This window comes from Hyposmocoma kahamanoa, unplaced genomic scaffold (assembly GCF_003589595.1).
Source record: "Hyposmocoma kahamanoa isolate Upper Pololo Valley unplaced genomic scaffold, ASM358959v1 100021, whole genome shotgun sequence".
NCBI classification, from domain to species: Eukaryota; Metazoa; Arthropoda; class Insecta; order Lepidoptera; family Cosmopterigidae; genus Hyposmocoma; species Hyposmocoma kahamanoa.
In genome coordinates, this window is record NW_020653200.1 from 3090432 (window position 1) to 3115811 (window position 25380).

Below are 25380 nucleotides of genomic sequence, written 5' to 3' on the forward strand. Positions count from 1 at the left end.
TTTATTTTGTACGACTCGATATTCTCTACAACTTTGTTAACAACGCTCAAAATCTTAAAATCTTTCTTTTATATAAGACCAATAAATTCTCTACTGACGTCGTATAAGTACACAATCTTTTATTCATGTGATTATACATGTTTGATTGACACGACAAAGAATACAATATTTAAGTAATAAGGTACATTCCCGTGCATTATGTTTATCAACACAAACTCAAAAAGTATAATTTCGCCACGTTATGGTTATAAAATTTTCAAAATGTTTAATGTTTTCAATACTATCACATTTGTACTTGAATGTACCTATTTAAGTAGGTAAGCGAAATTCTCCTGTTTTTAACCGACTTCAAAAAAAGGAGGAGGTCCTCACTTCGTCTGTATGTTTTTTTTGTATGTATGTCACGCGATAACTCCGCCATTTGTGAACCAATTTTCATGATTCTTTTTTTGTTGAAAAGAACGTACCTCAGATGTGGTCCCATTTAAATTTCAAGAAAATATTCCACCTCTAAGGGTGGCAGTATGCCAGGGGATGAAAGACTTTTGAGGCCGGTGTTTTTAACCGGAGGTTAGGTTATCTATCTTTCTGGAAAGAATTAGCGCAGGAATGGCTGTTCGTTTTTCATATTCAACAACTAATCTAATAACGTCCTACCTACTAGAAATTTCCCTGCCAAGAGGGAAGGTCGAGGGGAATTTCGGTGCTTTTTTCTTTATTTAATTTAATACATTTTACAAATTTATGTTTGTCAGAATTGTGCTGCTTGCACTTAGGTTCACAATGGCATCTGTAACGTATGAAAAAAGTCTAATACTTGGGTACTTCATGTTTATCGCCTTCACTGCTTACTTCAGGTTCATCGTGCTCACTGCTTACTTCAAGTTCATTGCGCTTCTTGTAAATTTCAAGGTCATCGAGCTCCCTGCTTACTTCAAGTTCATTGCGTTCCCTGCTTACTTCAAATTCATCGCCCTCACTGGTTACTTTCAATTCCCCACGCACCACACTTTGTTCATCACCCTCATTGCTTACTTCAAGTTCATTGCGCGCCCTGTTTACTTCACGTTCATCGCGTTCACTACTCCAATCTGTTGAAAATAATAATTATTATGTTATCCATAATCTTTGAGAGAAAGAAGGAAAAATCTAGCTACATCATAAACTTTCAGGGATTGGAAAAAACAAAAAAAAAAACAAACCTTATATAACTTATTTCAATACAATTTAACGGCAACTTTGCTAACACTATACACTACTACTAATGTAGTGTTTGAGTAGAAAGTACTCGTGGTTCAACCGATCTAATATTTTTATCTATATTTTTGGCTTCCTCTTTGTGACCAAAAGAGTCACAAACTTCGTCTCCTACATACGGTTAACTATCAAATTCCGGAAATAGAACATTAATATTTGGGCGGTGTTCAACATACATGAGTGGGTTAACCTACCAATGAATACAGTCAAAAGTTTAATATTATTTTAACAAATATCATAAATGAAAATGGTTGTCGAAGTGAAATTGAGCAAACGTTTTCTATGTGCTTGATTAGAAAATAGGATCATTATAATCCATCCACTGAAATTCGTTGCTAAACATGGCATCTCTCAAGAAGGGACTCTCTAAATGTGGCATTTCGCTTTACGTATTCAATCTCCAAGTCAAGATATATCACGTGATCGATGCGGCATAAACTATCTGCTCTGGACCGTCGATAAATGTTATCGCGAGCATTCACGCAGATCCTAATAGTGATGAAAGTGACTCAGTCTTAATTCGACTATTTTTTTAACGTCTCACGACAAGACTTGTATGTTAACCCTTTAGAGGCCAGACGAGCGTAATTTTGTTACTTTTGAGTTGCGTAGTTTGCGCTGCATTCGGTTTCATATAAAAGTATGGTTTATTTCACATGGCGATGCAAAATGAGTTATCTGCCAACTCACAGTCGTAATGACGACTCGTGAGGCGAGCTGGCGTGAGTGGAGGTAAGGGTGAGGGAAGGGTTCAGCTTGGTATAGGATGCGTGTTAGTCTAGATATTTCTTGCGAAAATGTTCGATACGGAGATTAAAATATAAACAATATAATTGAACAACTTACTTGATTGTTATTATTAGTCTTTCCTCTGGACTGATGGCTTGTCTCATATTTTTATCTGACTTAGTAATAAAGGGTTTTAATAGGCGTAATAATGCTTGAAAAACATTTATTGGCATGTGGTAGGACTTAACAAATTGATCTGGATGTTCACATATACTTGTATATAATATATGAAACTGCCCATACTTTAATCGTTTCATATTGAGTGTATGTACCTAGCTTTCTTTTTCTTTTTCTAACATCGTCTTCTAATGCTTCATAAATAGAAACTATTTTTAATGGATCCATAACACTATTACGACACAAACACCTCGTATAAACGCTTAAAATCAACTGAATGAAATACGTTCGTCTGGCGCTCCAACCGAATTTCGGTAGAGCGCAAACTGTGCAACTCAAAAAACACAACTCACAATTCACAAAATTACGCTCGTCTGGCCTCACACTAAGTCTTGAGTCGTAAGACACAAACTAAAGACTTATTTGAGTCGTAATCTTTTAACCCCAGGAATTAAAACCTAACTCATTACTTAAAAGGCTTCTAAAGAAATAAAAGAACGTGAAGTGTGCCGTGTGTCATAGGCAACTCTAGAACATTTAGGAAATTAAAATAACTATCTACCTTTGTCCACTGTAATAGTGGAAATATTTTCAAGTCTGGGTAGTTTTTATTAACTAAATAGAGGTCAATAATTTGGAACACACTGGAACCGGTGTACCAGGTATATTTTCGTATGACAGTCATGGAAACATATAATCTCTTTGACATCTTATAAAACCGAGTTTAATAAGATGTGAAAGTGATAACTCGATTTTGCACTGTGTTTTAATATCATACACAACTACAGCGGGAGTCTTTTTAAAAACAACTCGAGTCGTTGAGTCTATTAGTATAATGACGAGTTTTATTAATTAATACAATTTTAACCTCCCCAGCCTTAATTTTAGAGTCGAGTGCAGTAAAATTGAGTCCAGTCTATTTAATTGGCCTTAAGAGGGAGTATGCCAAAAAAGTTTTGACGTTGGCTCCGCCCAAATTTGTGAAACAAATATTCGCGTGACATGCGACAAGAGATGTTGAATTTTGCGCATTAAAAGTACCAAATTCGTTTTAGCGGAATAACTCTAATTAAACGGATTAAATTTTTGTCCTAATAACGTGTAGCATTTAGAGGATAAATCGAAAAATTGTGAAAATTAGAGGTAATTTCGTGATTTTTATCTATCGAGGAAACTTTATTGTTTTATGTTTTTAATTAATGTCTATGCTTGAATATATCGTGTAATTACTCATACAATATTTTATTTTTAACTTTAAATTGGTTATACCCCTCTAAGATCAAATCGAAGATTAGGAATTTTTCCTCTGCTCCCTCTTAAAGGACCGAGTCTCTTTGATCACTAGATCCTAGCACCACTTATGACGCTTATTAGAGTGCTCTAGCGCTGCGTGCAAACTGGGTTAATATGAAAGTAATGCCGCATCCACTGAGCAGATGGAATTTCTTTATCTATAGGTGGTTGTGACCTGTTTACAATTACTTATTGTCGACTTTTATGAGCTAATTGTCAGAGGGGGCGAAAAATAACAATAGTACCAATTTATGAAAATATTTCAAAGAACTTCAGGAACATATTAAAGTTTTTATAATAAAGGTCCCCCTACTCATACAAGTGATTATATTATACAAAGGAAGATTTTTTTAATTACAAATACGAACTCTCTGTATCAATTAGTAAGTATACTTATAGGTTTATTAAGATATCATAAACCCCAAAACGTGTCCCAATACTGGGCGTGCGGTTAAATACTATTAAGATTTTTAACCGACTTGAAAAAAAGAGGAAGTTCTCAATTCGACTGTATTTTTATGATTACTCCGACATTTGTGAACTGATTTCGATGACACTTTTTTGTTGAAAAGGCGTCACCTCAAATTTAAACAAGATATTCCACCTTTATGAGTGGCGAATTAGGTCATCCCCTAGTTTATTGAATTTCACCCACTTTCCGTTATTCAATTTCAATAAAACTTTGCACATAGATGTAAATCCAATGAAAGTAAAAAGTTACGGTGACCTAGCCTAAACAGGATCATATTATTATGTATTTTGCGAGAACTTTTTTTTATAACATCAAATGACAAGACGAATAAGTCGTGCGCCTGATGGTAAGCTATATGCCTGTCCATAACAGTTACAGTGCCACTCAGAGCTTTAAATTGCAAAGATCTGAGGGGCACTACCACTGCGCCCTGAGACATAAGTCCCATGTGCCTGTAATTTCACCAGCACCCTTAGCGCCCAGTTACACGTTAAGAAAGTTCACGCGCGGTCGCCGCGCGGCGACCGCCCAGTTACCACGTCTTCATGTACATTAATGCCGAATCTGAATTCTATTTATTATGAAACAACATTAAAAATCCTCGCAATAAAATTATCGCGCCGCCGCCGCGCGGTAATCGCGCGTCGCGCGGGCCGCATCGTAGACTAAATTCAAGACAGGTTAGCAATTTCAAATACCTTGGTTATCTTATTTAAAAGTACATGTCCAAAATATAACATTTTAAGGGGTTTTAATATATTTTTTATAAACTTCAATATTACTCTAGTTAGTGAATTATGAAAAATATTATATTACGAGTATATCGATATAAATAGATAATACACATGTGTAATTGTTTGGATTCTGGATTCTTGTAATAGAATCATGGATAACAGATTGAGAGATCGCGTTAGCATTTTCGCTATATTGCCGCTCTGATCACGTAACGTAAATAATTTTCAACCGTTGTATGGAGTGTCCGGGGTGTGTAGCAACACTTCCGTCGTCGCCAGAGTAACTGAAATGGCTACTGAGAATGCGCATCACCTGAAGCTTTAACGACGTGTTGCACATGTATTGCTATATAATTTTGTTGCAAAGTTATTGCTGTGAGAACAACTTACCCCGGGAACTACCAGGCCCGGTCTCCCCTACCAGACTACAACTTACTCATGAGCCCGAAATTCAAACATTTCAAATCGAAAATTTAAACTTACATCTTTCTAAAAGCGTTAAAGATATAAAATAAAAATAAAATGTTTGTGGTCGTCTATACCCACCACCTATGATTTTATATACTTAAAAAAGGTACGAAAAAACACCAAAAAAGAATTTTATTATAATAAAAAAACTTTTTACATAAAGTCGCCAATTTTGGAAAACAATTAAAGGTTCTCAATAGTACTGGTGAAATGCTGGTGAGCTACATAAGCGTCGTAGACAGCTCTGCTCTCGGCGTCATCGAATTCTTCTGGCTTCCTAGGTTTCACCTGCTTTTCTTTCCAAGCCTTATAGTAAATAACCGCTTTCTGGAAATGGAACGAACAGGTAATTGAAATTAAGAGTAAATAAAAAACCATTATTCATTATATCATTATTTTCATATATATTAAACAAAACATGAATATTTTTATATTCATTTTCTTACTATTTTGTAATTAATTTTATGAACAGTACATGGTTTGTACTTGCAGATAAAGAATAACTTTTTAGCACATGAAATCACTTAAACAAAATTTGGTTCTAAACAGTAGGTAGTAGGCCAATTTTATTAACGCAAATTATGATATTTTTAGTAGTAGCATTAGTTTTCATCCTTCGGGACAGTCCCATATACATATATTTACATAAGTTTTGTTTAAAAGGACCCTGAACCAACCAACCTCTTGGTTTGTTGGTTCAAGCGCACTATAACCTGTGCAAGCAAGCCCGCACATGGACCTTCTCAGTCACACAGGTCATCTGACTCGTTGGTGGACTTTAGTGGACATTTCATCATCACAACATCAGGCATAGCGTGATTAATCGTTACACGTGACTAGTTTTTTGCATATTTCTGGCTTTTGGTCAAGTCGTTGCAGTAAATAATTAATTAGTAAGGAACATTACGATCAAATGGAATATTATAGACACTTTCAAAATAAATTTAAAACTACCCCCATTAATAAATAAGTTAAAATATGTTTTTAAGAACTTGCGTACATATTTAATTATCTATAATAAAACCCTTACCTCTTTGCGATTTGTGTATATATCATTATAATATTTCATTGCTTCGGCCCGCTTCTGACCTAGTTGCTCATTGGTTCTGGTGTATCTAATAAAATAACGTATTTCATGATTTTAGTAGTGATAGGCAAGCATTTCAAAAAATCTCAAATGTCTGCCAATTTTAAATCATTTCAGTTGTGTGTCGATTGCACATGCCAGGATTTCTTATCAGTGGCTAGCCATCGAACTACATTCAACTGCCATTGTAGTTGTTGGTATTTAGGTAGGCTCTTCAATAGCACGTCGATGGCCATTCTACTAATATTTGACAGAAATAAAATATATTTAATTTGACGACTAAATTACTAAGGTAAGTTAGTAAGGCATCACCGACCGTCATGATTAATTGAAAGAATGAATGCCATCACTCCCTTCCAATGAAACTAGATTTTGGCAGAAAAACAAACATCATAATTTCAATACATTATCAGTGTGGAACCAACTCCCGGCGCATGTATTCCCTCCCCTCTATAACATCGGGTCCTTCAAACGTAGTGTGAAGAAGCATTTGGCCAGACCGGCAAAATGATAGTGACGGAGTGAAGATATTTGTGTTTTCCATCCGTTACTCTCATCTCTGGACTGTATTCGCACTTTCCATCAGGCGCGGTGCAGTCATTTTGCCGAGTCACAATAAAAAAAAAAAAAAAAAAAAAAGTGGAGCCTCAATATAATTACAATGACCAGTGGATTTGTTTTTGTTTTTTTTTTGCCCCGCGCTAGGGAAACCCTGTGTCGATTCAAGAAAATTAGTAGAATTGGGGTACAGATGTGAGTCGAAGGTGAAACATGCATCTTTGATCAAAATTACACACATCAAAAGTGTCTAGGGATCAAGTACGTTTAAGAGTATTGCTGCAATTAGGGTTAATTATATTAACTTTTTTGTATCGCTATTGATACTTTTTAGTGAGTTTTAACATTTAAATAAGGAATATTGTTTAAAATTCGATAATAAGAAGAAAATCGATTGTCAATGTGGTTTTGTATAAAAATGAGTTATAGCGTTTTGACAAAATCATTACAATATCTGCATCGGAACCGAAACAATTTACATTATTATGGAGAGACGACATCATTTAACCCGAGAAGTGATGATGCGAGACGTCGGAATGTTGGAAGCTGGTTCCAGGCAACGTGCTGTGGCTTTCACTCTTAACACTACACAGAGCGTCATAAGTCGCCTCTGGACGCGCTATCGCATGACGGGCAGCGTGGCCGAGCGACATGGAGGACGATCTCGCATCACGACTCGCAGACAGGACCGGTATATCCAAAATACTGCTCGACGGAATCGTACCATGACCGCCATGATGTTGGTTACGAGGCTCCACAGCTCCTCAGGCTTGCTAATAAGCGATCAAACAATACGAAATCGTTTACGTGAAGTGGGTCTGCGATCCCGAAGGCCTTTCAGAGTTCCACCTATTGCACCCTGCAATCGCAGGACCCGTTTACGATGGGCTCGCGAACACAGAAACTGGGAGGAAGAAGACTGGCGCTATGTGTGCTTTTCGGATGAATCCCGCTTCGGTATGAGACCGGATACAAGACGTACTCGAGTTTGGAGAACATCTGGACGTCATGAACGTTTGAGATATTGTCAGGAAGTTCATCCATATGGTGGGGGAACAATAATGATATGGGCCGGTATTTGGATCGGCGGAAGAACCGATCTCATTTGGATCAGGGGTAACCTCAATGCTCAAGTTTACGCAGAGAGGATTGTTTCGGATGTTATCATCCCTTTGCGAGGCCAGTTGGGTGATTCATTTCAACTAATGCATGACAACGCACGTCCACACACGGCTAGAGTCGTAACACGCATTCTTGCCGAAGCTCGTATCAACGTTCTGCCGTGTCCTGCTCAATCACCAGACCTCAATCCAATTGAGCACGCATGGGATATGCTTCAAAGAAGAGCTGTGCCGAGTATGCATACCGTACATACTCTACAACAATATTTTGACTTGTTACAAAACACATGGGCGGCCATTCCTCAAAGTGATTTTGATGAACTCATCTTAAGCATGCCAAATCGCTGTAATTGTGTGATTCGTGTTAATGGTGGAAATACAGATTATTAATTTTCTTATCTATACAATAAAAATGAGCAAAATCATCACTTTCGCCATTTTTTTGTCATTTAATTGACGCCGTTAATTTGAGTTTTTTCCCACAATTTGCAAAAACATCAATTTTAGTTTATTTTAATTAAATATAGGGGTAAGCGGTTAAATAAAACATAAGCATTAAAGTAAGAAGTCGTCCTGGAAGACTGGATTTGGTAAATATTGCTTAAATAATTTTTATTTCAAAAATATTCACTTGATCCCTAGACACTTTTGATGTGTGTATTTCAGTGCTTCAATAATTTTTGAACAAATTCTTATACCGTTTTTAAGCAGGATCAACTTATTTATTACATTTATATTCCACCAACCCATCCTAGCATTATTTGCACACGCTAATTTTCATTATATATACTTCATTTAGGCTGTATTACTGGGATCTATTAATTTGTGACGGATCCGAGGGGATTTGAACATAACTCCTATGTACCACAAGTAATGCCAGTGTAGAGCTTTTAAAACATTAAATATTTTGAAAATATTTCATCGTTGATATGGTTCCTAAATTCGGCCACCCGTATGCTTGTTCTCGTAATCGCTCTTGAGCTACGAACATGTGGTAGCATGCTCCCTTAGGAGTCTCAACGAATAGCCAAGTCAAATCTAGTATAAAATTAAATAAATGCACATACTTATTCCTGAGAATTGAATGAGAAAGTAAATGAATAGGATTTTTGGGTTGCTTCTCTCCGGTCTCATAAAGAGCGTCAGGCAAAATGTGTGAAAGATTATCCCACAGGTACTTTACAACTTCAGAAGGCAGGCTTTCTGCAAAAGAAGTATTTTGATTAACATAAATAAAGGATAATAAAATACGGCCCAAACGCAAGCAAACTAGAGCAAAGACAATGAGATTCTGCCAAGAAGCGGATGCGACACATCTGCATCTCCTGAGCCAATATCAATTTATAATGAGCATACTATATAGTATGGAAATAGTTTAAAATAATAATAATAACGCACACACTCAACATATCCTCGCACTAGGGAAACCTGTGTCGTGGGTGCCATGGACACACACATAGACAACCACAAATAACCTACACCTAAACTCACGAAAGAAATAAATATAGGCCATACAAATATTTCTCCCGGCCCAGGAATCGAACCTGGTACCTCTGCGTAGCAGTCCCGCATGGTAATCGGAGGAAGGCACTCGATACCACAAGACATTATCGCGCTGTTAATAGGTGTATTAAGTCAAAAAGTGTTATTTTTTTTAGGATCTATGAAAAAAGATTTACTCACTCCTCGTGAAAGATTATTAAAATTTATGTACAGGTTAAAGTTTATTACAGACATGTAAATAATTTCCTATTTGCCAAATATACACTCCCGGACACATAACTCGAGACATTTTATTCATATAGGGCTAGAATATAAAAATATAGTTATCATCGAAGAAAAAGTTTTCTCCGGATTTTTAAATTAAAATTTTCAATGAGGATTATTTTATTAAGGAAATGACGTTAAGTATATCAGTTTCAAAGTCGCGTAATAGTTTTTGATCAATCGAGCTTTGTTTAAAGCTAAGCATTTAGTATTGAAAATGCAAGGTGTCCGGGAGTATATTTAAAAATAAAAGGCATAATGTAATTTCGTATCTTTTGGGTAAAGGCCGTTTTATCCAGGCCTAGCTTACAAAAAGTTTCTATTTATCTTTTAATTCTATTATTTCTCACAATATTCTAACGACGGTTGTATTGCCGTGTTGAGATTCAAATTTTGCGCTCAGCAACTACATTATCTTGACTTTCACATATTTTGGGTTACAACACTATTGTAGTAGCAGTGCGATATATTTGACTTTCACATATTTTGAGTTACAACAATATTGTAGTAGCAGTGCGTTATATCTAAATGGTTGATACGCAATGAATGAATGCTCGATACTCACACGACGTACGTTGAAATCGTGTATCGATTATAATAATAATAATAATAATAACGCACACACTCAATATAGCCCCATACTAGGGAAACCCTGTGTCGCGGGTGCCATGGACACACACATAGACAACCACAAATTACACCCAAACTCACGAGAGAAATAAATGTAGGCCATACAAATATTTCTCCCGGCCCGGGAATCGAACCCGGGGACCTCTGCGTGGCAGTCCGGTATGGTAACCGTTCGGCCACGGAGGCAGTTTACACGGAGGTAGATTAGTCACTAAAAGAAAAAGTTAACTTATGAGAAATGGTAAATAAGATCGTGTCTTGAATAGATAATGTAACACCAACTTTTACTTTACCTAAATACTAAAAGTATACACTTAGCTTCTTATGAATTTAATATAGGTATCTCACATTTACAATGAAAGTGACTCTATTCAAAAAATGAATAAAATGAGTTTATACTGTAAAACTACTTTAAAAATTATTGTTCACGGGGTTATTAATCTGAAATTGTATTAAAGCTCGAATATGATCAAATATAAGGGTCTTTTTCATTTCGTTCCTTCAGTTTGAAAATGCCACTCCCGCGTCGGATTATCAATATTGAATCTGCACTTACAAAGATAACACACCGTTACTGTTGGCGAAAAAGTGACAGATTAGCAATTGAACCATTTTTATTCCGTAAATCGTCTTGTTCCGCAAATCGTCGCGACTTACTTTATTACTTTGAGCACTTTCTGTCACAATTAAAACGACTTAATCTGATAAGGTCATAACACGTTGCTAAGCTGAATAAAATTAAAAGGACTAAATTCTTAATACGTCAAATGATAACAAAAAGTTCTGTAAAAAAGTGACCATATGGCGACTAGGATTATCAGTCAATCGTGACCATGGGACCTGCAAATGGCCCGAAACGTCGGTTTACTTGAAAAATCAAATATACGCGATTTAAATCCGGAAAAATAGTTTCATTTCCCAAATGTTTTTATATTGTTAAATATTAAAATAATCGAAAACAATTTTTGCCGTTGTAAAGCTGAATATTTCGTTATTATTTTCCAATACTAACAAGACACAAACTTTAATAGGTACTTCAATAGTAATCAATTAAATATTATGAAAATGTTACAGCTTCAAATCTTATCTTGCGTAGATATTTCCAATAGTTGATATTTTGTATTGGTCACTGTCATTGTAAAGTTGCAATATATATCAATTTACTACTTTACTAACTTCTTATATCAACTGGTTCAACTGAAGGCAAAACTTCTATATCCATTGGATCTCTGAACTGCATCCTACAATGTGGGTTCTTTGCTTCGGAGTGCCCGCAATCCAAAGTAGTCTTTACAAAGAGATCGTCAAACCCTAAATCATATGTACTTGTGCAGGGTCCACATTGGTAAACCTTTTTGCCATGTTCGTTAAACACGTATCGACCGTAAACGTCAAAATAATATTTGTCGGTTTCCTTAACCTGCACAAAAAAATGTAGATGATTCGCACGGGAACCTATAAGTTTATACCAAGACCTTATGGCCCCATCTGCCTAATAATAAGAACTCGAGTGGTTTAAAGATTCCATTTATGATTATGTAATTTTTTAAATATATTGAATGTCAACATATTTAACCACCATAATATTCAATTATTCTTGTGAAATGACCTCACTAGTTTGATATAATTATTACGGCAAAAAAGTCGTTAAAAACCAAAAACGCAGATCTTCGTTTTTGGTTTTTAACGACTTTTTTGAACAAGCACATAGAGAATTCTTAAGGTCCGCTAATTTTGCTGGAAGACGTTGGTTCGAATCCAGCCGGATCGAAGAAATATTTACTATTATGTTCGATCTTTTTTTTAATAATAACATTTATATAATTTAAAAAATACACATATCCCTTAGAATAATAACGCATAGAATGATAGTTTCATATCAAACGAACTGTCACAAGTGAGGCAAAAATCAAATTCATGTAGGCGTAAGCAACTTGTAACTACGCTCGTCGGCACGCACACAAATATACAAATAATGATGCCATGGAATCACATTTCCCTCAAAAGTGGGGAAATTGTATCTTGCTTAACTCATCATTAAGTTAAAGGTGCCTACAGATTTGCCCGACATTGTCGATCAGGTGCCTACAGATGTGCTCGATTTTGTCGATCGTTACTGTCGATCGACAATGTCGATCAGGTGCCTACAGATATGCTCGGTTTTGTCGATGAAAAACGAATATAGCACTTATTTGTAAATCCAAGATGGCGGACACGATTTTTCAAAATATGCTATATGGGTATCCTTTTCGAGGTATTTGGGGATGCTCATTACGAAAATGGCACTCATTTCTAAATCCAAGATGGCGGACACGAGTTTTTAAATAAATGCAATATGGGTATCATTTTCGAGGTACTTGGGGGTGCTCATTACGAATATGGCACTCATTTCTAAATCCAAGATGGCAGGCACGATTTTTTCAAAAAAATGCTATATGGGTATCATTTTCGAGGTATTTGGGGATGCTCAATGTGAATATGGCACTATTTGTAAATCCAAGATGGCGGGTGCGATTTTTCAAATAATGGCAAGTTGGGTATCGTTTTCGAGGTATTTGGGGGTGCTCATTACGAATATTGCTTTTGTTTGAACTGTCGTGTTTGCCATCTTGGATTTAGAAATGAGTGCCATTTTGTATTGAACATTCCCAAACATCTCGAAAACGATACCCAACTTGCCATTATTCGAAAAATCGCGCCCGCCATCTTGGATTTAGAAATAAGTGCCATATTCGAAACCTAAAACCGAAAATGCCATAAGCAAACATTAAAGAAAATAAATGTTAAAATAGATTAAAAATCGCTTAAGAATGCTCCCCTTTTAAGAAAATAAAATATTTCAATATAAAATATTTCGCTTGAGTTACGAAAAGAAAGACATATAATAAGCTATCAAAGTTGTACTGGTGGTGCCAACACTATAGTAGAAACAAATATATACTGTAAATTTGTTGCAATATGTGCTCCAATTCAAATAAAATTAAAATAAATAATTATTCAATAAAGCATGAACGCAGAGCCGTTAAAAGTATTATAAAATAATTAAGTGTCCCAATCACTTACAGGAGTTAACGAAAACATTTAATGTTTATTCAAGTAAATATTAGTTCAAGATGCGCAAATAAATCGAAATTACAGGCACCACTAAAATTTACGTAATATAATTATTTTGAAACAGAATAGTAAAATGGGGAGAAAAAAAATTCGTTACTTTGCAACACTTTCGTATCTTGTTGCCGCGAAATTATTTTTCTGTTTTAGTGAATATTTACATAAAAATATGAGTTGAAACGCATTACTTACTTGTGGAATGCGATGTTAGTGTCTATTTTATGTTTGTCTGTTGTATTTTTACACCCATTTACCGCACATTTCGTCATTTTTAGCAAAAAATTTTGGAGCTGTTCGCGGTGCAATATGACCTTGAGCACTAACAGCCCGCGCGCTCCTGGGAGCGCATTTGGAACCCTCTAACTTGCCTCACTTAGCGTGTGCGGGCTAGGTTTCTATGCGTTATTATTCTAAGACATATCCATGGTTTGTTTCATATAGTTCTTGTTATTTGTATGACTTTCATGTGATAAGCGAAACACACAACTTTACGCCTCACTATAGCGAGAAAATGGCAGATGAAAGAAAACAGTTGAACTTGTAACAAATCAGTTTTAATAAACAAAATTAGTTATCATTGTTAATTTAATGTCAACAACAATAAAAATAAAATATACCATCGGATATTACATAAACAATATATAATATAAATATAAATGTAATGTATATAATATAAAAAATGTAAATAAAAAATTAGGTGCACCACAGTCCATCGTCAAATTCGAATTTCAAAAACCTTTTCCACGCTAGCGTTGTAAAAACGCTTTTGTGCGCAGATTTCTAATGATTTTTTTTATTAATAATTTTGGCTTGGATACAAGTCCTTTGAGCCATGTCTTCGTTTAATTATGTTTTTGTAAATATGGCCGCCATAAAGAGAATAGGCAATTTGAGGCGGCGTGCTTGGATTGACTCGGGATTCCCTAGAACGGGCCGATACGGATATTTTAGTTCGAGATTCGTATAATTTCGCGTTTTAATCTTCGATTAAGGCACAATAGCACTATCCTATTCCACTTTAAACTAGATTTCACAAAATAATTGAAAGTCAAAATAAAAACGACCCTTTTCCCTCCAAAAGGCCCAGAGCGAATCGATTTCTAATGAGAAAGCCTTTCTGAGCAAGACAGGTGAAAATATACTTTTGACGTATTCGATAACATGTATAGAGAAAGTATAGTGTAAGTGATCGCAGTTAATAATATTATACTTTATGCGTCGATACTATTGTAGTAACACGTATCACTCACTACATCCCACACTATTTTCAGTTTTTTTTTATTTTTCATAAAGAGGGTAAGTATGTCGAATTCCTGGCTACACGAACCTGCTATTATTTCATTCGCTTTCTAGTGATTCGCTGTCCACGTTTGCTCCCGATTGAAATTAAAAAAAAGTGTTCATTAAAACCAGTGATTATAGTATTAAGTGTTTGTTGTTAATATGCCTAGACGTAAAAATGCCAATGACAGTCATCGTAAAGAACGTAAAACTAGAAAGGAACGAAAAAGTGATTACAATAAAGCCATGTTAAGGTTGACGTCAACGGATTTACGCCGACGATTATTGCCGAATTTACAAGGTACGAAGTGTCTATATATAGCTTGTTATTCTTGTTACTTTACCAGATCCGTGTACAATAAATGTATATACTTTGTCGGGATCAAATCTTCTACATGTCGCAAACTGAGAATGATAGCGTCACTATAGGAAAAAAAGGCTTTTTTATATTATGTACCATCTTCATCACGAACTTTATAACGCAAAAACGTTCGTTGTTTGCCTAGAACTATGACGTAGTGACGTTATGCTATATAAGGCGAACGACCCATAGGAAACAACGGGATATCGACATATTTTTAGTAGCGGCAGAGATCTTCGTGACGGATACAAGCATTTTATAGTTTCATTTACGAAGTTTGAAAGTTTGTAAACAATAACACAACCCAATCTTACATACCCGCACCCCATACAACAATCACTTCAATGGATCAAAGCTCACTTCCATGGAAAGACATATTTATCAACGAATTTAGTATTTGAATTACTTGTAATTACACGTATTTTTATTTGTATTTCTATTATTACCTAAAAATGTATTTTATAATTGACATGTTTCTCGTTTTAAATACACATGTATTTTGTAATTGACATGTTTCTTGTTTTAAATACACATAAGAACGTATTTTGCAGTGCTAGACAATTACTTTGTGTCAAACTAGGTAATTCCCTGTGCCTTGACTAACGAAATCCGGGTCACTACCCACAACAGACCTGAACCAATTTAGAAAGGTTTATTTTTCCGAGTTGGTTCTACCGGGAATGGAACACGGGACCTCGTCATCCAGCGCCCACAGAGCAAACCGTCAAAAATTAAGACAGAATGTGTCTTAAGTGGTGACACTTGTAGTAACGCGTATCTCTCACTTTTTTTTTTAATTTTTCGAAGAGAGGGTATGTCGAGCGCCGACTACACGAGTTCTAGCGCTTCGTTTTCCACGTTCGCTCCCGGCATAAATAAAAAAGTAAAAGTGTTCATAAAAATTGTTAATATAGTAATAAGTGTACCTAAACTGTTTGTTAATTTACCTGGATGTAAAAGTATCAATGACATTGACCGTAAACAACGCAGAATTAGAAACGATCGAAAATGTGATTTTAATAAAACTGTGATAAAAAATAGCATGTGAAAATTTAAAATCCTTATTGGAAAAAGCCTTTTTCATTTTGTGCATACATTTCTAATCCTTAACCGGAATAATGGATCAATTTGGACCCGACAACAACAACAAAAACCGTTTAATTTTCAAAACACGTAGATTCGTGGTTAAAATAGGTACAAAAAATTTGTGTTAAAACATAATTTAAAGATATTGCTCAATACAAGTTGATTTTTTATTTGAAATAAAACTTGTTTTAATACACTCGCAAACCATTTACGTTTGTAACTTTGTTACGAATTATATAGGTTTTTAAATTGGAGAGTACATATGGACTCACGATTCCAGTTACATTGATCAAAATATCGATTCCGGTTAAGGGTTAAACTTTCACTTGGATCTACCAATTGTAAAAAAATGAGTTATCGACTGTGTTCGTCATATTTGAGCTTTTGCCACATATCGAATTCTGTATGTTTACCTACTTATTAAAGACAGGTACTTAATTATTGAAACAATATGCAATTTTTTGATCCGTGTGTATTGTTTGTTTGATTATTGAAACAATATGCAATTTTTTGATCCGTGTGTATTGTTTGTTTGTGTTTCAACATAATGTTTTGTTTGACTGTCCGGGGGTCTACGATTTGTTTCTTTATGTATAATTTGCCACATGGTTTGGCTTTAGTTTTTTGATTTGGAATATGTATGTGTTATCTCGGATAACAAGATTGTAACAAAATGTTGTGAAAACACAATACCTATATAAAATAAGGTAAGTAACTATTTTTAAATTTATCAACTATAGCTATGTGTTTTGTGTGTGTTTGTGTGCGTACGTGCGTGCATGCGTTCTTGTCTGAGTGCTCGAATGTGAATGAGCTTGTATACTGTCCTATAAGTTAAGTTTTAATTAGGGAGAAGCTTTTTATGAGAAGCTCTTAAGTTTCGTCGTAAGAAAGTTTTAACAAACATTTTGTAATTACTTCTTTTGCTTCCTGTTTAGCAAGGGGTACAATTAAGTTGTTTATTTAACACGTTCTATAAACGACGACCTCTAAAGTAGAAGAATTTTCGTGCTAATGAGGTCTTGTTAATAATGTTATCAGAAGTAGTTAAAAGCCTTCGTTTGCCAAATATGGACGGGGCTCTGGCTGGGGGAGTCATTGCGTGTTAACAAATTAAAGTGGAAACAGATAAAGCTAGCTTACTGATAGCACATTCGCTTCCAGGTACAGTTGGGATGTAGGAAATAGTCGGGATTTGCAGAGTGCAACTTTCAATAAACATCTTTGAGCTCGCTCCAATATAATTAGGTTATTTTTAGCAGCTCCACCCCAAGAAGTAATGCAGTAGGTAAGTAATGATTGTACCAGTGCTAGATATATATTTTTTAAAGTTTTGAAGTCAGCAATATGTCTTAGCTGTTTGAAAACAAAGATAATCTTCCGAATTTTTTAACACAAACTCTGTATATGCGGATAGAAGGAGAGATTTTGGTCAAAGGTGATTCCGAGAACGCTTTGTGTTCTTCCGATCTTTTCACAGGAGACAATTGGGAGAAAAGAGCATTTGTTGGCACATAAATCAAGATCCAAGCAAGAATTTGAGGTTGTGTATCGAGTACAAAATGGTATAATATATTTCATTGGTTAGTTTCTAGCCACTGACATTTTTCTTATCCACTAAAGAAATTTAAAAAATACTGATATTGGTTATAAATACTTACTGTTTTGTACAGTCAGCTTTAAAATGATTTGAGCGGTCAAATGAACCACCAGTATACAAAATAATAATAATAAACCTTATTACATTAGTTAAATAAGTTGCATCTTTGTTTTGAAGTTAAGTAAGCCTGAATTCATACCACTGAAATTATTTTTTAACACTATATTAACATCAGCAAATTGCTGGTGCGGATAATGATTTTATCTAAATAAAATTTGATAAAGTAAAAAAGGCACAAATCCTTATTAAATCTACATGAAAAAGCAAGAAGAGATTTTGATTTTTTTAATGGTTTTGTGACATTGATTAACAAAAAACCAACTTGCCTAAAATCAATCAACCTACCTAACGTAATCATACTGAATTTTCTCTTAAGGTAAGACCGACAGCTGAGCTGCTTTTTGGGTTTGCAATCTGTTTCTGATTGGTTAGTAAATTAATGTTACGACGCGATTAAATACGGTGTATCTGCAGATGCGGACGCCCATATCCGCAACTAACTTGGTTCAGATATTCTTGGTTAATTAGTACCCTTAAATTATTTTAATATTGACTGTACCTACTTACTTGTCTAAAAGTCCCATCACAGGTGACATGACGGAGATCGCTTCCGTGGTCAAACAAATAAACTTGATGTCCAAAGTCATCTATTATGTACGAGCCGATGTCATCCTTGTATAATATTCTATTTTGTCCTGAAACAAATTGTAAAAGCTTGCCTGCTTTTTTTTATAGCACGGGACGGGAGGAACAACTCGTGAGCCTGATGGTAAGGTACACGCCTGTCCATACAGTTACAGTGCCACTCAGAGCATTAAATAGCAAAGATCTGAGGGGCACTGCCACTGCGCCCGACACCCTGAGACGTAAGTTGACAAGTCCCATGGGCCTGTAATTTCACCAGCACCCTTACCCATCAAAACCGGAACACAGTAATGCTGTTATTACTGCTTGGCGGCAGAAATAGGTAAATTGGCAGTACTACCCTGGACGAACTCTTTCACAAGGAGTTCTACTACTACTAAACTGCTGCTGCCACTGCTATAATATTAACTATTAGCATTATGCAGAAGGAAATTTTGTTATTAATTCAGACGATGTTTTCTTTTGCCATAATATGTTTTCGTTCACGTTTTTTCTAATCCTCAAAAAAGGATACGATGTATAGATAAGTCCCAAAATATCTATTTTACGATTTTATGGTACTTACCACGAACGGCAAAAAAGGTGATCAATGCTTTGGAAGCTTCTACTAATTTTTCATTAATAATCTCCTTTCTATTTTTTATGTTTTCCGCCATAATTGCCCAACAATCCCGCCTTGTTCCACGTTGTTTCGGATCACTGAAAATATAATTTAATTTTTAAGACAAAAACTTTAATTCACCTAATCGTCAAGTGTATCGTAAATTTCTTCAACACACTAAAAAACTCACCTCATCTCTTTAAAAGTTTTTTCGTATTCCTCCGTGTTCCGTAGTTCTGCCCTCAGTTTCAATATAGTGTGTTCAATCTTTTCGAATTCCGATAACCTTTTTTCCCAGTACTTTAATTCATCTTCAATGTGATGAAGTGATTTGTTAACAATCTGGTGCTCTTCAATTTTTACGCGTAGATTTTTTATTGTGTTATTAATCTGGTCATTAACGATATTGTTAAATTAAACAGACATTACAAATACGGGGACATCATTTAGCAAACCGGTGAGCACCTGCCCTAGGTGGCAATCTCAGGGGGCGCCAAAATCATATTTAAAAAAAACTTGTTTCGCAAAGCGCGTACCATACAGCATTGACGTTGCCGTTGTTCTGTCGTACGCCCGGTTGGTTTCTGAACACAACCCAAGTTGATTTATGAACGTATCCTTTAGTCAATTTTTTAAAGCTGAATTGCCTATTGTTTTTTCTGGTTATTATGTTTCCCATATTTAATTTTATGTCACACAATGAAGTCATTAGCTAATAGGTGATAAAGTGTGCAAATTTATTAAAGGTTCTTATTCTCCCGGTCACAAAAAATTGCCACCCATTTTTTGTGACATTATTTTAGTTGTTTTACAGTTTTTTTAACAATTTATAGAGAGAGGGCGCCACTCTAAGTTTCTGCCCTGGTTCGAAAAAATCGTAGATTTCCTGGTTGGCGAGTTTCCACATAAGCGTTGTTGCTGTTGTTGTCTGTTGTACGATGTTATCATTTACAATTTTGAGTTTGTTTTGCAAGGTGCAGAAATAATACCCTATTATATTACATTAATCGCAAAATATACACCTACTTACAGATTTAAAATTCACCATCTCGAAGTTTGGAAAACAACTGAGTAAATTTGCAAATATATTCAGAGTAAAGATAAGAAAAGAGAAAATATCAAGTTCGCTACAAGTACCGTCACCTGCAAGTGTTTGCAACAAAATTACCCGGTAGCACTTAATCCTATTGTTGTCGGTAATGATGATCTCAAGTAGAACCACGCCAGTTTGTAATTTTAAACCAACTATGATTAGATATTACAGAAATAATCCCAATTGTTTTGTCTGCAAACTGGTTATTTCCAACAAGTCTCGCTAATAACTTAAAGCGGCTAGATTTTTGTGGTATGTCGCTACCAGCACAAATGCAGAAAGCGGCGTTGCTTAAAATGGCACGTATTGTTTGGAGGTTCTTGAACCTGATGACTACAGAGTATGCCGCCTCTCTCATTAAAAAAAATCACGTTTTGTATTTAAGCCATCGGCGAGGCGAGAACCTAAAATATACATCCGAAATAAGAATAAAGCGCCAGGACATCAACCCACACCAATTCTACTCACACTACTCACACTAGAGTGTTCTCTGTATTATCAGTACTACAAGCAACGAAATTAACCCCGGGTCACTGCCCTGACCTGACTCAATATATACAATATACCCACCTGCGAATATTAAAAGATTATAAAGAAGACCTGTAAAATCACTTACCTCTGCTTCCTCCACAGAGAGCTTGTGTTCTTGACGTGTTATTAGTATTTTTTCTTTGTTTTTATCATATAATTCATCGAGCATCCCAGACAGTGCATTATCGTGATTATCACATAACTTACATAGGTTTTGCTGAATTCGATTTCTTATTTCTATTAAACTTGCTCGAATTTTGGCCAACTGAACATAGTAACAATAAATATTAAGTAAGCTTAGTGTAATAATGATCCAATTGCAAAGAGAGGCGCGACAGGGAGACATCATTTCTCCGAAACTGTTCACCACTGCATTGGAAAATGTCTTCAAGTTACTGAACTGGAAAGTACACGTCATCGACATCAATGGCGAGTACATCACTCACCTTCGATTTGCTGACGATATCGTGGTCATGGCAGAATCGTCGACAGAACTCGGTACCATGTAACTCGGGTAACTCTAACCACGAGTAACTCTATTGAGGTTACCGAGTAACCTCAATAGAGTTACCCAGCAGTGGGTTTAAATATGAACATGGACGAGACGAAACTTATGTCGAATGTCCATGCCGTACCCACTCCTATACCAGTGGGAACCTCTATTCTCGAAGTTGTTGACGAATATGTCTACCTCGTATAAACCGTCCAATTAAACAGAGTCAACTTTGAGAAACAGGTCAATCGCCGAATCCGACTCGGTTGGAAAACTTTCGGGAAGCTCGAGGACGTCTTCCCATCCGCAATACCGCAGTCCTTGAAGACAAAAGTCTTCGAGCAGTGCGTGTTGCCAGTGATGATCTACAGCTCTGAGACGTGGTCACTTACTATGGGTCTCATAAAAAAACTCTAAGTCACTCAACGAGCTATGGAGCGAACAATGCTCGGCATTTCTTTACATGATCGAATCAGAAATGAGGAGATCCGTAGAACGAAAGTCACCGATATAGCTCAAAGGATTAGCAAGTTGGAATATATGGCAGTGGGCAGTGCACATAGCTCGTAGAACTGGTGGCCGCTGGGGCAGAAAGGTTCTCAAATGGAGACCACGAACCGGAAGGCGTTCATTAGGCCGGCCCCCTACTAGATGGACGGATGACCTGGTAAAGGGCGGCAGGTAACCGATGGACGGACGTCGCGTCCGATCGGCTAGTCTGGAAATCTTTGGAGGATGCCTATGTTCAGCAGTGGACGTTTTCGGGCTGATATGACGAATAATACAAGAATGCACGGAAGAACATAAAAAATGACAGTGGCAGCTAGTGCCCGATTAGACATCTGTGTGTCTGAGCTAACTACTAAGGAGTTTGAGTATCGCTCTATCGCCAGTATTCGAAGTTCACAGCCGCATCTGCTGTGTTATGTGTATAGGTGTTTGAGTACCACATCTTGTACAATCTTGTACAAGTTGGTGCACAAGACATTTACGGTATAGAGTCGTTTGAATGCAACCCATTGTAGTGGTATTTGTCACTCTGAATGAAACACTGACCGGTCATAATTATGAGTGGTCAATTGTTGTTATTTTTTATGACTATGCCTATGTATTGCCTAATAGAATAATAAACTCCCTGTGTGGCCCAACGGTTACCAAGCTCGACAGCCACGCAGAGGTCCCAAGTTCGATTTCCGTGCCAGGAGAAATATTTGTATGTGGGCCATTTACTTCTCTCGTCAGTTCAGGACTATATAATGACAATGCAACTTTGCCAAAATAAATAAAGTACGCTCTTAATTTGTACTTAAAGTACTTATTATTCGATGATATTATGAGGTTCGCGTTTCATTCCTTTCAGCCTATGTTCATAATTGCAAACATTTCTTGGTAAATATATGGTCCCTGTTTGGCAATGATTGCTAATTCACTCTAGTGTTCGAAATTTTCGAATTGACGGATACACACGAATACGCAGATAGTTGTCGTATTGCGGCTAGCACAAGAGCGACGTCTGCTAGGCTAGTAATCTGGCTAGAGGCGGAATTGGATGGTCCGCATAGTACCGTCTCTGTAATCGTCACATATACAGGGCATTAAGAAAACCATTGACTATTTCAAGGGCGCTGACTGTATAATAGAAATGAAAAATACATAATCGGTTCTCTTTTAAAATACTTAATAAATAAATCAGTTATGGCGTCCCAATGATTTTCGAAAAATTGTGAATAATATTGACACCCCACGATTAACAGACACCGTTGCCATGCGTTAGCGCTGATTAGCTGTCGCGCAAGCGCCAGTGGTTCGAGGTATCGATTTTTCTTACTACTTTGAGGTAACCACATTAGAAATGATTGGGAAATGTTAACAACAAGTAAATGAATTATTTTTATATTTTATTTGACTAATGTGTTTATTGCTGAATGTTATGCACACGGAAATTATTTTTTTATCATCTATACATTATCATGAAAAAAGTTGTTTTCCCACTTATTTCAGAAGTGTGTTTATAAGACGAATGATAATGAATTATCAAAATGTACTAACATTCTCCGCCATGCATAACGCCATAATAGTATGGGCACATTCAAACACTTCATTCTTTTTTCTCGCTCCTAATTCGCTATTTTTGATAACAAACTGGTCTAGTTGCTCTTGCCTTTCATAATGTACAACTTCCTGTCTGCATGTTGCCATACCTTGTTGAAAAATTTCGTATTTATTTTCAAGGTCTTCAAATAAGTCTAAGTCCTCTGGGTTTTCTACCGGAAAGAAACATTTTACAAATTCTTCATGCTTGTTTTCGTGGATTGAAATGGACCTGTCAATCAACTCCAGTAATTCATCCTTGGTAATACGATTACTCAAGGCATCTACATCCTTAAAACATTCATTTATTACGGCTGACCAGTAAACCAAAAAGTTATTTACTATCACTTTTAATCCTCCGTAATAAGTATGATAGACGCCATCTTCAAATTTTATATTTTCCATAGAACGGAGAAATTCATTTAGCTTAGGAGAAATGTTTTCGTTAATAATGAGATATGGTTCTTCTAACTCTATATTTCTTTGAGCGATTATTACAGTTCTTAAAATGGAGTCCATTTTTAAATATTCTGCAAATATCAAAATGGAATAAATACTAGTAAGCAAATAATACAAAATTTGATGAAATTATGTATAACACATGTCTCTGAAACAAATTATAATTATTATTGTTTTTATTTCCTTTATGGCCGCCACTAGGCCTCCGGCTTGTGCCAGTGACAGTTTTATAAGGCGCACGACTTGTTCGTCCCGTCACTTGATGATATTATTGATATATTGATATATTGATTGATATTACATAAAAAAAAATTATGGCGATCATCCCCAGTGTCAATAGAGGTGGAAAAAATGTTAGAGGATGGAAAATAGTAAATAGTAAGAAAAAAATAAAGGAATGAAATATCAATTTGTCGTCAGTCGTATATGCAACATTATATAATGCGAATTACTATTTCTTTTTTTTTTGTAAAGTTTAACTGGATTAATAAGAGCCAAGTTCGACTTAACAAGTTCCAAAGAAATGTCATAAAGCAAGGTACACAGATAAGTGGAATATTTAATAATGCGAAGTCTTTCAGTCAGACAGGATGTGAACACGTTCATTACCTGTGATGCCCCAGCATCCAAACCTTAGAGGATGGAACCTTTTTTTCCATTCTGGGGATGAAACAACCACACACTCCGCAGGAATTTTGACGTTAACGCTGCACATGCTCTGCACAGATAATGTATTCATCCGATTTGTTCTCTGATGCGAAACACATTATTGTACCTAAGCGCATTATATAGCAACTTCAGAGTAAGATGATGAACGCCCCACCGGCAGGGCTAAAAAGGCCTTGGCAGAATCGTAATATGATTAATTGACAATTCATGTTATGAATTTCTTACTATCCATACAATGCAATTCATCGATTTGACATTTGACTGCGAAATATATGAATTTCGTTTGTCTTGTTTGAAAATTCATAATACGAAAATGTCAATTAATCATAATATTATGATTCTGCCAATGTGACCTTTTTAGCCTTGCAGACTATTTCTTTTCACACTTTGCTACAATACTAGTATACTCATAATCAAGAATCACTATCTACTAAAACGCTATTGGACTTTCCAGGTTTTGGGATATTATTGCATAAAAACCATGTTTGAAGGTGAATTTAGGAATTCTTAAAAAAAAATAGTCAATTCGTGCCCAGCCAGCCTGATTAAAAGACGACGTCAAACAAATACATATTAAGACCTGAAGTATAAAGAAGATCACTCGTGTATTGTAACATTTCTACAGAACCAAGGAAGATTCTGGTTTCTAGATTTACGTATATTGTAAAGTATTACACTGCAGACGGAGCCATGCGGTAGGGGTGAATTTAGACAACTTGAGGCGTCTGCTAGATGCTGATGTATTGATTGGGTTTGATCTAATTACTCTCCTAAATTAATCCCGATGGATTTTAGGGCGACGACGTTGACCCTCATAAACTAAATATTTGTTATTTACAAGAATGGCGATAGCATCAACGTCGTTCAACAATGCCAATCATTTTATAACAAAATATGTGTTTTTAAGGGCCTTTTAAGGGTGTACCGTAAAGACGAAATACAACGCGGCGTTCCATGAAATGATATTAGATTTAAAAGAAAAGACCACAAAATTTGCTCTAGCCTT

At 35.9% G+C, this 25380-nt stretch overlaps 1 protein-coding gene across 1 annotated transcript; it reads right to left on the reverse strand.

Moving 5' to 3' along the window:
• Positions 1 to 411: 411 nt before the first annotated feature.
• LOC113240286 lies at positions 412 to 23765 on the reverse strand. Its single transcript, XM_026477550.1, has 10 exons — positions 23205 to 23765; positions 20748 to 20927; positions 19229 to 19428; positions 19003 to 19136; positions 18360 to 18487; positions 11470 to 11713; positions 8964 to 9099; positions 6161 to 6245; positions 5334 to 5457; positions 412 to 1091 (listed from the first exon to the last, which is right to left on the reverse strand). The coding sequence occupies exons 1-10, from the start codon at positions 23763 to 23765 to the stop codon at positions 811 to 813; spliced, it is 2073 nt and encodes a 690-aa protein (XP_026333335.1). The 3' UTR covers positions 412 to 810.
• Between the last annotated feature and the right edge of the window lie 1615 nt (positions 23766 to 25380).